This window comes from Carassius carassius, chromosome 28 (genome assembly GCF_963082965.1).
Source record: "Carassius carassius chromosome 28, fCarCar2.1, whole genome shotgun sequence".
In the NCBI taxonomy this organism is placed as follows: domain Eukaryota; kingdom Metazoa; phylum Chordata; class Actinopteri; order Cypriniformes; family Cyprinidae; genus Carassius; species Carassius carassius.
Genome location: NC_081782.1, coordinates 623,844 through 638,843, shown reverse-complemented (window position 1 = coordinate 638,843; position 15,000 = coordinate 623,844). Strand labels below are relative to the sequence as shown.

Genomic DNA, 15,000 nt, shown 5'->3' with positions numbered 1-15,000 from the left:
GAAATCTATGTTATCATGCTAAGGAGCTGACTGATGAAAGCCGTCATTCAATTAATAATCAATTATTATTATTATTATATATATATATTTTTTTTTTAAAGGCTCAACACAACAGCTTTTATGATGCAGAAGCCACTTTAGTTTTTGATTCTGAATATATTATTCAGGTATTTGTTATTTATTTCAGAAATCCTTGTGATACACAATATTCAGTTTGTGCTGGTCTGACTTAATCAAAATAGTGTTTAAAAATTACTTTCTGTTTTACTTTGTGTTTGTATAGACCATGAGCTTTGGGTCATGACCGAAAGGACAAGATCCCGGATACAGGCGGCCGAAATGAGCTTTCTCCGCAGGGTGGCTGGGCGATCCCTTAGAGATAGGGTGAGAAGCTCAGTCACCCGGGAGGAGCTCAGAGTAGAGCCGCTGCTCCTCCACATCGAGAGGGGTCAGCTGAGGTGGCTCGGGCATCTGTTCCGGATGCCTCCTGGACGCCTTCCCGGGAAGGTGTTCCGGGCACATCCCACTGGGAGGAGACCCCGGGGGAGACCTAGGACACGCTGGAGAGACTATGTCTCCCGGCTGGCCTGGGAACGCCTCGGTGTCCCCCCAGAAGAGCTGGAGGAAGTGTCTAGGGAGAGGGAAGTCTGGGGTTCTCTGCTTAGACTGCTGCCCCCGCGACCCGGCCCCGGATAAGCGGTAGAAGATGGATGGATGGATGGATGTATAGACCATAACGCATGCAAGCGCATTAATGGGAACATTAAAGAAAGTTCTTTAAAAAAAATAACTAAAAAGTTACTTTTAACAGTAATGCATATTTCTTAGTAACTAGCACAACACTGGTGTTGACATAACGTTCACCTTGGAGATTGAAAATGTTTTTTTGAGACCCCAGGAGCCCAAATTCAGACCCAGAACAATAAAACCCACAGAAGAGGTGGGAGTTCAAAGGAGGAATCTTTATATTACCAAACTGCAGGGAGAGGAGGAGTAGATATAAGTCATGATCTGCAAGATTAACCACAATCTGATGTGATCCGACCACCTCAGAGAAAACCAGTGTTGAGCTGCTGCATGAGCTTTTGAAGCACAGCAGCTGTGGTCAAAGAGTTCTCGTGTGTTCGGAGCGGGATCGCGAATCATTTTAGTCAGTTTGTGGTTCGCGAATCATTTAAGTCAGTTTGGAGCAGGTTGGCGAATCATTTTAGTCAGTTTGTGGTTCGCAAATCATTTAAGTCAGTTCGGGAGTTCGTAGCGGATTCGCGAATCATTTGAGTCAGTTCGGAGCGGGTTCGCGAATCATTTGAGTCAGTTCTGGAGTTCAAAGTGGGTTCGCGAATCATTTTAGTCAGTTCGGAGTTCGAGCATGAATCATTTGAGTCAGTTCGGGAGTTCGGAGCGTGAATCATTTGAGTCAGTTCGGGAGGTAGATGGTTCGCGAATCATTTTAGTCAGTTTGTGGTTCGAGAATCATTTAAGTCAGTTTGGAGCAGGTTGGCGAATCATTTTAGTCAGTTTGTGGTTCGCGAATCATTTAAGTCAGCTCGGGAGTTCGTAGCGGATTCGCGAATCATTTGAGTCAGTTCGGGAGTTCGGAGCGGTTTCGCGAATCATTTGAGTCAGTTCTGGAGTTCAAAGTGGGTTCGCGAATCATTTTAGTCAGTTCGGAGTTCGAGCATGAATCATTTGAGTCAGTTCGGGAGTTCGGAGCGTGGATCATTTTAATCAGTTCGGGAGCTCGGAGCGGGATCGCGAATCATTTGAGTCAGTTTGGGGATCGCGAATCATTTGAGTCAGTTTGGGAGTTCGGAGCGGGATCGCGAATCATTTGAGTCAGTTCGGGATTTCGGAGCGGGTTCGCGAATCATTTGAGTCAGTTTGGGGATCGCGAATCATTTGAATCAGTTCGGAGTGGGTTCGCGAATCATTTGAGTCAGCTTGGGAGTTCGGAGCGTGAATCATTCGAGTCAGTTCGGGAGTTCGGAGCGGGTTCGCGAATCATTTGAGTCAGTTTGGGGTTCGCGAATCATTTGAGTCAGTTTGGGGATCGCGAATCATTTGAGTCAATTTGGGAGTTCGGAGCGGCTTCGCGGATCATTTGAATCAGTTCGGGATTTCGGAGCGGGATCGCGAATCATTTGAGTCAATTTGGGAGTTCGGAGCGGCTTCGCGGATCATTTGAATCAGTTCGAGAGTTCGGAGCGGGTTCGCGAATCATTTGAGTCAGTTCAGGAGTTCGGAGCGGCTTCGCGGATCATTTGAATCAGTTCGGGATTTCGGAGCGGGATCGCGAATCATTTGAGTCAATTTGGGAGTTCGGAGCGGCTTCGCCGGTCATTTGAATTAGTTCAGGAGTTCGGAGCGGGATCGCGAATCATTTGAGTCAGTTTGGGGATCGCGAATCATTTGAGTCAATTTGGGAGTTCGGAGCGGCTTCGCGGATCATTTGAATCAGTTCGGGATTTCGGAGCGGGATCGCGAATCATTTGAGTCAGTTTGGGGATCGCAAATCATTTGAGTCAATTTGGGAGTTCGGAGCGGCTTCGCGGATCATTTGAATCAATTCGGGATTTCGGAGCGGGATCGCGAATCATTTGAGTCAATTTGGGAGTTCGGAGCGGGATCGCAAATCATTTGACTCAGTTCGGGAGTTCAAAGCAGGTTCGCGAACCCTATGGTTCTATATAGAACCCCAATGAACCCTTTTTTCTAAGAGTGTTGTCCAGTAACGAGTTACTGTAACGCAGTTACTTTTGACAGTAACTAATACTGTAACATTACTTTTTAAATAAATTAACTCCGTTACCGTTACCATATATATATATACACAATGTTACATATATTCTCAGAGAGAGAGAGAGAAAGAGAACGGAGAAAATGTTAATAAACAAAATAAAAAAGTAACTTCTTTCCTCTTCAAATAAATTAACTTCACTTAATGTAAACAGACACTCTGTAAATGATTACAGTACCTTACTAGAATATTAAATTATATTTAATGTTTAGTTTTTTTTCTTAAGCTTCTTTCATTCAAGAAATAACGTGCTTTACTAGTTTAAAAAAGGCAATCAATAAAACGTAACAAGGTTCTTTAACAAGAGTTGAATGTAATTTATTTTAACATCACAGTGAAAGACAACCCACAAAAGTGTGTGACATCTATTTATTACGCAATTAGGAGACATTTCAAACGACAAAGATCAGTTTATTTAAACACCTGAATGTTCTGTAGTCAAACTCTGAATAAAGGAGAAAAAAAAACACCCACAAATCAAGCAGGATTCAATAATGATGTTCCCATGTCTGCCTGAGGAGTCGTGACACGCTGAAGAGATCAGAGAAGAAAACTGACTTCTTTAATGAAGGAAATTCTCGTGGCGAAACTCAAAAACAGTATCAAGCCAATATATATTTATTCAGTTTAAATGTATTAGTCAGTCTGTCCAGATTCTCCTATCAAAAGACCCAAAATGAACGGGTCGTTTGTGGATAAACATGTTCTTCACACGCCTGAGACTGAACCCAAACTCATCCTCTAGAAAACAAACATGATTTGTGATGTAAAACTGTCTTTATAAGAATCTCCACCATCAAAAATATGCTCTAGATCTATGAAACAAGCTTATAAGGATGCATTAAAAAAGAAACAGACATCAATAATTATTAAAAGTAATTCTTGATATTGCAATAATAAACATTTGTTGGAGAGATGCTCATATACAAACCCCTTACTGATCGACAGCCACACACACACACACACACACGTTCGCTCGTGATGGACAGCGCAGGGAATTCTGGGACGGGTCAGAGCTGTTTTAGCACCCTGCATGAGAGATGCAAAGCCCTGAATGCAGACATCAGCCCTGACCGCCTTAGTTAACCTTCACTCATGATCACTTCACAGACTGCGTGTGTGTGTGTGTGTGTGTGTGTGGGGCTGATCAGTCACGGGCTGGTACATGCAAACAGGAAGTACCCTAAAAGTCTGTAGCCAAAAAACAAAGAGACACCACTCACTCCACCAGGACTGGACTCTAAAACTACCAACAAACAGCAAGAGAGAGACACACAAAGAGAGAGAGAGCTCAGGCTCGTTCTCCACGGATGCGGCGTGCCAGCTGGATGTCTTTGGGCATGATGGTGACACGCTTGGCGTGGATGGCACACAGGTTAGTGTCTTCAAACAGACCCACCAGATACGCCTCGCTGGCCTCCTGCACACACACACACACACACACACTTGAGTCAGATGACCTGAGAGGAGTTCAGTAGCATAGTCTCCACACAAATATTGTGCAGCACGACAGTGTTCAACATTGATAATAATCAGAAATGTTTCTCATATTATTCTGATTTCTGAAGATCATGTGACACTAAAGACTGGAGGAATGATGCTGAAAATACAGCGGAGCATCACAGAAATAAATTACACTTTAACAGAGATTCACACCGAAAACATCTAATAATGAAAAGCAGTTGCAGGATTTGTGCCGAACACACTGGAGGAGTGTGAAGCCGTGTCTGACCTGCAGGGCTCCGATGGCGGCGCTCTGGAAGCGCAGGTCGGTCTTGAAGTCCTGAGCGATCTCACGCACCAGACGCTGGAAGGGAAGCTTGCGGATCAGCAGCTCGGTGGACTTCTGGTAGCGGCGGATCTCACGCAGAGCCACGGTCCCGGGCCTACAGACACACACAGAGCGGTCAGCGCTCGCCCCGCGGCTCCAGACCCAACACGAGCCGCAGCTCAGTACCTGTAGCGATGGGGCTTCTTGACTCCTCCAGTAGAGGGCGCACTCTTACGGGCTGCTTTAGTCGCCAGCTGCTTACGAGGAGCTTTTCCTCCGGTGGATTTACGGGCGGTCTGCTTCGTACGGGCCATTCTGACACACGCTCACCTCAAACACACACACACAACATTACACACACTGCACTGTTCACACATTCACACTGCACTCTGTTAGTCCGACCCCATGCTAAAATATTAAATGCAGCTATACATTTTCAAGTATCAAATAATAATACAGTAAAAAAAAAAATAACACACAAATACACATGTCAAATAATACAGCGAAAATGCATTTTATAATCTATAAAAACTTTCTTTTGCAATTTTTTTAAATTCTCACTGTTCTGTTTAATCAACACACACATAAAACCTACTTAGTTAATTTTTTACAAAATTATTTAAATAGCTAATAAACAAAAACAACATGATTATGTAAATAAATGCATTTCATTAAAACAAGTAAATAAATGCAATTTAAATAAAAATGAATAATTAAAACAAATAAAAGAGATCAACATATTTGAAAATATTTTATTAGCACCATTTAAATATTTTACCTATTGTGATCATTTTTTTTCACATGTATTAACATTTATTAACTGATATATTATTCTTTTTAGTTAAATTTATTTGTATAGTTAATCTATTTCATATCTTTCTTATTGGTTACACTTTTTCCTCTAAACTTACCACGGAAGCAGTCTGAAAACCCTTGCTTCAAAAAAAATGATATAGGACCTACTGAAATAGTCAAAAAAAAGTTTAGTTCATGGTTGATGGATAATGTTTGCCGAGAAAAATCCGTTTGAAAACGACAGAAAGTTTAACACGTCAATCATGCTTAAAAAACCAGCCTCTTTATAAAAATGTTCATGAGCCGACCAATCGGGGGACAGGAAACGAACCCGACGGTCTGCGTAAGCCCCGCCCCTCATCTGTGAACATCATGGCGCCTGTTTGACTCGCACAGATAACTGAACGAGAAAAGAGACGAACTAACGATAAAACTTCGACAATATCGCTGCGAATCACTACACTGTTCTCACCAGTCGCACTCGGACAACAAAGAAAACACTCTAAGGATGTAATATCAGAAGTTTAAACCAGGAACGGAGGCGTTTATGGTGTTTTTCGGCGTTTGTGAAACATCCGTTTATTTTGGGTGATTTTGCAGCTCGCGCGGATGAAGCGCCTCAGGATTGTACTGCTATAAACACAAACCCGCTCAAACCGACGGAATTCACACAAAACACGACATTTCTGTCTAAAATAACAATTAAATAACACATTTATATATTTTTTCTGCCGTGACGGCCTTACCTTGGTATAAGTTGTGTTTAAAGAATGTTTAGAGTGGAGCTTCAGTGTTATTTACCGTCTCTCGCGCACAATGGGAGCGGAAGTGCGCCAATCAACGGCTCCCACAATGCACCGCGCGGCAGCCTGCCACAGCGCGCTTCGGCATGTTCGAAAAACCCTCTTCATCTGTTGAAATAATCACACAATACTGAAATAACAACACTGTTCATCCGCCACTGATTCCCTGACAGTGTGGAGATACAGAGATGTTATATTATGGTACTTTGATCATCATAATCAGCAGGGCTTTTTGATCGTTTAGTTTCCACAGACCCCTAAATATTATGATCCTCATTTATACCGTAGAAAAAATAATATAATAAATACGTGTAACATATTATTGGGAAAATATTTAGTTGCTATAGCAATACATGTTTTATTCGACTCACTGTAGCACTGTATTGTTATTAATTTGATATTTTGTTATTATTTGAAATTAATCTTTTTATATATATATTCATTTATTCATCGATGTTATCTAAATAGTTTTTTTATTATTTAATGTAATGTTGTATTTAAATCAAATATTAATGTATTTTTTATTCTAATTTTAATAAAATTTTGCGTAGCATTTTATTAGCTATGTAATTGTATTCATATTGATACGGTAATAAATAATTATAATTTAACCTTATTTAATTGTTTGTATTTTAATTTATTTTATTCACTTTTTATTATTAAATCATTTTATCTACGTTTACACTTATTTAAATCACTTCGTATAATTTAAGTCATTTTTATTTATTGTAATCAAATTGTTATATTAACACACTTTCATTGCTTATTTATTGTAATTTAATAAAAAAAAATTTAATTGAAGCATTATTTACTTATATATTTGCTTTTTATTTCTTCATCTTAACCATTTTATTATTTATTTACTTTTATTTAATCAATTTTGAGATACTTTTACATTCTTACTATTCATTCAGTCTTTGTAATTTTGTTGTTTTTTAATTCGTTTTTTTTTATATACAGTTTCCTTTAAAGAAGTCTCTTCTGCTCAGCAAGGCTGCATTTATTTGATCAACCATATAGTAAAAATAGTGAAATATTATTGTAATGTAAATCAGCTGTGTTCTGTGTGAATCTGTGTTAAAGTGTAATTTATTTCTGTGATGCTCCGCTGTATTTTCAGCATCATTCCTCCAGTCTTCAGTGTCACATGATCTTCAGAAATCAGAATAATATTATGATTTACTGCTCAAGAAACATTTCTGATTATCATCAATGTTGAAAACAGTTGTACTGCTCAATATTTCTGTGGAAACTGACATCTTCTATTATTCAGTAGTTCAGAAATGAAAGGAATACTTCACTTCCAAAATAAAAATTTCCTGATAATTAAATTTCCATCCAAGATACTAATTTCTCTCTTTCTTCAGTCGCAAAGAAATTCAGTTTTCTGAGGAAAACATTCCAGGATTTTCTCCATACAGTGGATACAGTTGTCTTGTCTAGCGATGCGCATGCATTTTAACCTTAACCTATGCATTTTAACCTTCAATCCACTTTAGACATTCTGCTAACAGTAATTAACTTTTCAACTACATGTCAACAAGCAGTCATTATAGAGTATTGACTGTCTGCTTAATATCTTCTAACACTTTATTTTGATGGGTCCACAAAATAGAACATAAGTCTCTTTGGATGAAAGTGTCTGCTAAATGACTAAATGTAAATAAAGTGTAACAAAGTAAGCACTTGAATGTGTATTTTGGATGTTTGGATGTAAACCAAGACATGTTATGAGAGCAAGATCTTAAATTTGACAAGTGCATGAAAAAAAGTGTTTTGCCTGTAGTCTCTCGCTTTAAGGACACAAATGTTATTAATTTCTGAATCAGATTGGTTGGTGTCATCTTCCTTATGTAGATCTAGTGTTGTGTAAACTGTGGTTAATAGTTGGCCTTTAGCTCTAACTGGAGTACACAGATGTTCCATCATCATCATCATCATCATCATCATGATGTCCATCCTCAAGCTTCCCGTGTCGTGTAGGGATCTGTTCCTGTGCGTCTGTAGGACAATCAGAATGGTGTAAATTTAGAATATCTAGAATCTAGAATAAACACTTAATTTCATTTCTCAAAATCACCTGATGTTCTTTTTGGTCAGTCGTCATGATAATCTGTGGAAGATCCAACTTATTTCAAACCTCAGCATCAACTCTAAAACACAATCAAAACGAAGTTTTCCAGATGTTAAATGGAGTGCTGTGGATTACTTGTGGATTATTGTGATGTTTTTATCAGCTGTTTGGACTTTCATTCTGATGGCGGTGGTGCTAGCGCAGTGGATAAGACACATGGCTTTGGTGTGAGAGACCCGGGTTCGAATCCACTGTGAGACACCAATGTGTCCCTGAGCAAGACACTTAACCCCTAGTTGCTCCAGAGGTGTGTGACCTCTGACATATATAGCAATTGTAAGTCGCTTTGGATAAAAGCGTCAGCTAAGTGAATAAATGTATAAATGATGGCACCCATTCACTGCAGAGCATCCATTGATGAGACACTGATGCAGCGCTACACTTCTACAAACCTGATGAAGAAACAAACTCATCCTGATCTCAGATGAACTGAAGATGAGCACATTTTCATTTTTGGATGAACTTTTCCTTTAAATTTGTTCAGTGATATAAGTGATTACAAATAAAAATGTAATGCATGAGTATTTGAGGTTTTAATAACAGATTCCCATATACAAACTTGATATTGTGATATTATTAGCCACATAACCAGACTCGGGCATATAACTGTGTGATAAATGAAAACACATGCAGTGGAAGATAATCGATTTTAAAGTAAAGCAGTGTGGAGGAATGGAGGTTACACCAAAATCATCCATTTTCATACGCCGATGACGCTCTTACAGTTCAGTGCAGGCAGATGGGTGCCGTCATCTGTTAGGATACACACCCTACAGTAAGACAAAACATCCTTTAGAACTGAATGCATTTGCAAAAAAAAAAAAAAACATGAGAGAAAAGAAAACAAGTAACAAAACAAATCCCCTAATGGATGGAAGCAGTAGTTTAAAAACTGCACAATACAAATACACAAAACATCCACTAATTGGTCCATTTGCATTTCTCCAGTTAACAGCAAAGACAATCACAATGCTATAGTCATACAAAACATAAATCCCAAAATATCAGATTAAAAAAAAAAAAACAAGAAAAAAAAAAACCCCACTAAGTTACAGAAAGAGTGTAGTGTTCTGTACTTCGGTGGGAATGATCGTATACGAGTTCACTGGCTTTGTCTTAAATACAAGCAAAGTTCTGCCTCGTCCATGTCAGGATCACTAAAGTAGCCCAGTTTACCACATTTAAAACATTGACCAATGACCCCAAAGACTTATTTATGTAGTGTTATTTCTGGCAGACTTCTAGAAAGACTCAATATCTTCAATTGTGGTTCATCACAAACTTCTCCAACAATCTGAATGCTGTTGGTTTCAGTATTTGGATGCTTTAAATAGGAGCCTGCGAGAAAACAATCCATCCTTACGGTGTTCGTTTACTGTCAGGATCACAAAAGAACAAAAAAAAAAACATTTGCAAATCTGCCTTGAGAAACTGGTTTTGGTATGTCTGACAGTATATGTGATATACAATGATTTTGTTTTCCTCTCTACAGGAATGTTTCTTAATGCAGTTTTGCACTGATGCACTTCATGGCAAGAATCAAACTGACTGACAGACATTATTAGAAATGATACAACAGTCCTTTTGAGACGTCTGCAAGACAAAACCCTAAAAACACACTTCACATTGGCTCTCAGTGATCCCGACCCTTGAAAACAGTCCCTCCAGCGAGAAATCAACCTGTAAATGTGCAAAATTTTGCAAGAGGCATAGCAGGTGTAAGGAATATTGCCTACTCCATGCTACAATAGTTAAATGTGTTGCTCAAACAACAGAGAAGTTTCTTCCTTCCATTACATCTGACTGGTATGGAAGCTTATTTCCGTCACAGAATAAAACATTTGAAAAAAGGTAATTGCAACTTTTCTATTCCTGAGGTCACATCATCTCACAATTGTATCTTTTTCTCAGGAATTCTGATTTAATATATAACTAATCTAACTATTTTTTTCACAAATCTGTGTTTATATATTTTTTCTGAATTCTAAGTTTGTCACAACTTTGACCTTTTTTTGCAATTCTGAATTCATCTCACAACTTTTACTTTTTTCAGAATTCTGATTTTATATCTCGCAATTGTTAAAATTGATCTCAAAATGTTTACTTTTTCCCCAAAGATTCTGAGTTTATACCTCGCAATTTATACTTTTTTTTACAATTCTGAGTTTATACCTCGCAATTTTGAAATTGTGACTTTTTTAATCATGATTTACAATGATCTTTTTTGTTTCCTCCACAGAATATTTCTTTATATGTCACAAATCTTTTTTTATTTTATTTTTTTCACATAATTGCCAGAAAATTATGAGATAAAAAGCTGCAATAACCATTTTTATTTTCTATTCCATGGCAGAAATGGGCTTCCACACTCTTGCGTTCCACAAGGCAAATTTTAAGAGATCCACTTCTACTTCGGACTAGCTCTAAACAGTCACGTGAGAATGCCACAAACATCCGTTTTCATTCAGCGTGACATTGTTTGCTTACCAAAAAATTAGTATATATATATATAATATATATATAAAATCTCACTTTTTTTATGGTTCATATACCTGGCCTACCATTCGACAATATTTCTAGACAACACTAACCTCACCTCTCTAGTAGCATCTGTAATCTATGAAGCAGAAAACTCGAGTCTAGTGGTTGATCAAATGCACATAACTCTCAGTTCAGGCCAGATGCCAAAGCAAAGGTGGCACTTTCTCAGCCAGTTCGCCAATTATAAAGCACTAGCACACTAGAACAAGAACTCGTCAATGCACATTCAATGCATCTGTCACTATGTACAATATAGGATCTTCATATATTAATTATTTGAGTTAATTATTTCAATATACGTCCTCTGCCGTTATAGAGTAGTCTGAATATGTACAATAAAAGTCTAGATGATCAAATAAATAAATAGGAAATTAAATGGCCGTGGCTTTTGCAGTAAACTCGGCTAGAGGAGAGGCCAGCAGAGTTTCTGCACAGAAGAGTCTCACAGTCTGTCTGCAGGAGAGAGCTGAGGTGCGTCGCAGAGGTGCATCATGGTCCCAGGGTGTGTTTGCGTTCATGTGCAACTTAAGTGTGTGTTTTGGTAAGGATTCAGTGGGTTGGTGAATGGTGATGCTGTGATGCTCCGGATTCAGACACGGGAATGAGGCTTCGGCTATACCACCGTCCCACTCGGAGAGTTTCCATTCTGTGCTGACAGCGGCTGAGACGGATGCTAGTGGAAACATAGACGAGAAACAGCACCAGTTAAACTGTGGGCAGTGATAAAGGGATGATGAACCACATACTGGTAAAATAAATGTATAGCCTGAATGCAGTGTAAGTCGCTTTGGATAAAAGTGTCTGCTAAATGCATTTCACATATGATGCAATGTGTTACTTGCAGTTTCTTCATAATTTTTTGCAAAATTCACTAGTAGTTTCTGAGTGAAATTTGTTTTAAACTAAATCGCACATCAGCTGTTTTTTTTTTATTATTTAAACAAATTTAAGTGTAGCTTGTTTTTTCAATCCACCAAGGCTTCCCAAATGGGAAAAATTAAATGGATAAAAAATTCAGTAATCAAGACCACTAAAAAGTTTATTTTGACCTGCATTTAGCACATCGGAATTAAACCAATCTGAATGCTTGGTGTATAAATCTCGACTCACTGCTTTCCCAGGTCTGGCCCAAGTGCAGATGAGTCCTTCCTGACACGCCGTGATGATGCAGTCGTTCATGAAGACCAGCACGGTGAGCCGCTCGTGGGCGATCTTCTTGCACACCAGTGGCTCCAGCAGTGGCACCTCGTTCATCCGCGGACACAGTGTGGTTCCCAGCACTTTAGCGCCATCTAGCCGGGAGCTGCGCAGTGCCACGTTAATCTTATCGTTGCTTTTGCTGATGTTCCCGAGGCTGTGATAGCGCTTGTGCTCCTTTTCCCCTCCCCCCCCGGATTTGTCCGTTTTGCGCTCTTGTAGAGAAAGCGTTGCGAAGCGTCCGATGCTAAACGGCGTGATTGCTCCTCCTCCTCCTACTCCAACGCTGCTAGTAACGGTGCTCTCTGTTGCCCCCTGGCTTTTGGAGGTGTTTGCGACGGCGGGATGTGGAAGAGAATTGGAGCGCGACAGCGAGCGAGGCAAAGGCAGCGGCAGCGTTGACGTCTGATGAGGGTTGGAGGGATGGTGGTGACCTTCGACTCCGCTGCTTCCGCTCGGGATCGTAGGGCCGAAGGTGTTTGTAATTGCGCGGGAGAGCGGAAGCCGCGGATACAGAATGTCGTCCGTCAGATCCCACAAACAGAATTGCGTGTCTTGCCCGACTGATCCAAAGCGGTACGTCACAGACGAAGCGCCGCCTTTGGAGCTGTGTCGTGAAAGTCGCGAGAGCGTGCTGCTGGTTCGCACGCGGCTGAAGTGCAGCGCCCCCTGCTGGAAATCCTCCTCGCTCCCGCTGAGCTCCATCGGTTCCTCATCCTCCAGTTTCGTTGTGAACGGGTCGAACGCGACGACGTTGACCCATGACTTATGCCCGTGTCCCCGCGCGACGACGCGACTCTCTGCGAACGACCAAACCGTCACTAAATCGTCTTCTCCTCCTGTTGCGAGATACTTCCCATCGGGGCTCCAGGAGACGCAGAGAAGCCCGCCGAAGTAGCTCTTCATCACGCCTTGAAGCTCCATCGAGTCGAAGTGAAAAACGCGCAAGCAGCCATCTTGACCGACACAGGCCACGTGAACGCCGTCAGGCGAGAAGGCGAATTCGTTCAGCCCTCCCTCGCCGACCGCCCAGCGGAGCAGGGGGTTACGGGGTGTCTTGGTCTTGCAGGCGTAAACTGCGAAGCCCTCGCCTTGACGGAGCAGACAGTACTGCGGCGCGGTGGTGCCACACGGGTGCTCCACATTATAGAGGTAGAGGTGACCGCTGGCGTGAGACGCGAGGAAGAGGTTCTCTGACTTCGGAAGCCACTTGAGACATGTCACCTTTGATTTGTCTATCAGCCTCTGGGGAGAGAATAATAATAATAATAATAATAATAATGTTTTATTTTTATAGCACCGTTCCAGTGCTCAAGGTTGCTTTGCAATAAAGACACGATTGAAAAGAAGAACATCAGTATAATAAACAAACAAGACAATCTAATCACAAGCAGTAACGCAAGTTACGTAATCAGATTACTTTTTTTAAGTAACTAGTAAAGTATAGCATTACTTTTTAATTTAGGAGGAAATGTGTGTGACTTTTTAAAAAAAATAAGTAACAGTAGTTACTTTGTTTCCATGTGTTGAGTGACAGCTCTGGCGTTGCCATGGTGACAGAGTGTTGTGTGTGAACATGATCGCACTGTAGTTCTAGACTAAATATGAACATGTGTTCACTCAGAAACACATTCAGTGTTCCTCAAAATCAATAAAAACAGTCAAATACAAACTCAGAATACTATACAAACCTGATTTATGTATTTAATCCCATTTTATTAACTAATGTCTTTGCTACTGACCTTCGATGATCCAATTCAAATGTACTAATAATAAAAAATGACGCATTTGTATATAATATTAGTTACTGCTGAATAGTGTTGAGAAATCTATTTTTTCCTTCATCCTGAGGCACATTCACTTCACTTTTGGTGTGAAAGGGCTTTTACATTTGTAAAAGAAGAACTTTTTTTAATGTTAAAAACAAATACGCAAGCCCTGACCATATTTGACCAACTCAAAAGTAACAATGCATTACGTTCCAGAAAAAGTAAACATAATTAGTAACTTCTTTAGGGAGCACAGCAATATTGTAATGCATTACTTTTAAAAGTAACTTTCCCAACACTGAGCACAAGTGAAAAACTAAATATAACACATTGAGAAAACACAACACAAAAACACGTGATATCAGCGACATTTAATTAATCAAAAGTTTATCAATAATGTTACAAAAGATTTCTGTTTCAAATAAATACTGTTCTTTTGAACTTTCTATTCATCTGTGAATCCTGAAAAATAAATCACAGTATCACAGTTTCCACAAAAAATATTGTGCAGCACGACTGTTTTCAACATTGATAATAATCAGAAATGTTTCTTCAGCAGCAAAGAAACTGCGTCTCTAAATTCATCCTCTTGAAGATCAACGCTCCTGTAATGTCACAATAATCAGAGATGGACCAGTCAGAAGTAGGTATTTGAATAAATGCAATGCAAAACACCCCTATCTTATTTTTTTCTCATCAGCATGTCCCTTTAGGGACTCCGTAGGGCACTAATAATCCATATTTGTACATCTGAAAAATTGTGCATTTGGATCAGAGAGGTCCAATCCAGTTTTGCTTTGAAAAACCGGCACAGAAGTAAGATGCGCCTGATCCTGAATAGCAAAACCAGTCTTTCTGATCCAGATGGAACTTTTTGAACAACTAACTCAGGTGATCCGGTTCACTGATCATCTGATGCAGATGTTTTCATCAGGTGTAAATGTGCACGAGTCACGCTCATCTGCTCACCTCCTCGTTGAAGAGCTTGCTGGTCTCCTTCTTGATGGGGTCGAGGTACTGCACCTGTCCTGCAGAGAATCCCACGATCAGAGCCACGCTGTCAGCCGTGGCCGAATACTGATTAAAGTCATGACAGGTGGGCTGAGTTCCCTTATAGATGCGCTTGTCTATGGGCTTACTGAGATCCACTGCCTGCACACACACACACACACAGAGATACACACACACACACA

General features: G+C 40.1%; 2 protein-coding genes across 2 annotated transcripts in view; both read right to left on the bottom strand.

The window, feature by feature from the left end:
• Positions 1-3,090: 3,090 nt before the first annotated feature.
• Positions 3,091-6,266, bottom strand: LOC132107640 (histone H3.3A). Its single transcript, XM_059513744.1, has 4 exons — positions 6,110-6,266; positions 4,755-4,898; positions 4,530-4,683; positions 3,091-4,217 (listed from the first exon to the last, which is right to left on the bottom strand). Exons 2-4 carry the CDS (start codon positions 4,880-4,882, stop codon positions 4,089-4,091), a joined length of 411 nt encoding a protein of 136 aa, XP_059369727.1. The 5' UTR covers positions 4,883-4,898; positions 6,110-6,266; the 3' UTR covers positions 3,091-4,088.
• A 4,800-nt stretch (positions 6,267-11,066) lies between these two features.
• The window catches only part of LOC132107639 (WD repeat-containing protein 20-like), a 6,050-nt gene continuing 2,116 nt past the window's right edge, over positions 11,067-15,000 (bottom strand). Inside the window, exons 2-4 of the mRNA XM_059513743.1 lie at positions 14,777-14,959; positions 11,952-13,283; positions 11,067-11,514 (exon numbers count right to left, since the gene is read on the bottom strand). Of these exons, the coding sequence (XP_059369726.1) occupies positions 11,455-11,514; positions 11,952-13,283; positions 14,777-14,959 (1,575 nt within the window). The 3' untranslated portion in view covers positions 11,067-11,454. The remainder of the gene's footprint in view (positions 11,515-11,951; positions 13,284-14,776; positions 14,960-15,000) is intronic.

Coding starts and splice junctions, on each gene's coding strand:
- LOC132107640 (XM_059513744.1), bottom strand. CDS start 4,882: ATGGCCCGTACGAAGCAGACCGCCCGTAAATCCACCGGAGGAAAAGCT. Junction 4,684..4,754: donor AAGAAGCCCCATCGCTACAG/GTACTGAGCTGC, acceptor GTGTGTCTGTAG/GCCCGGGACCGTGGCTCTGC. Junction 4,218..4,529: donor CCGCCATCGGAGCCCTGCAG/GTCAGACACGGC, acceptor GTGTGTGTGCAG/GAGGCCAGCGAGGCGTATCT.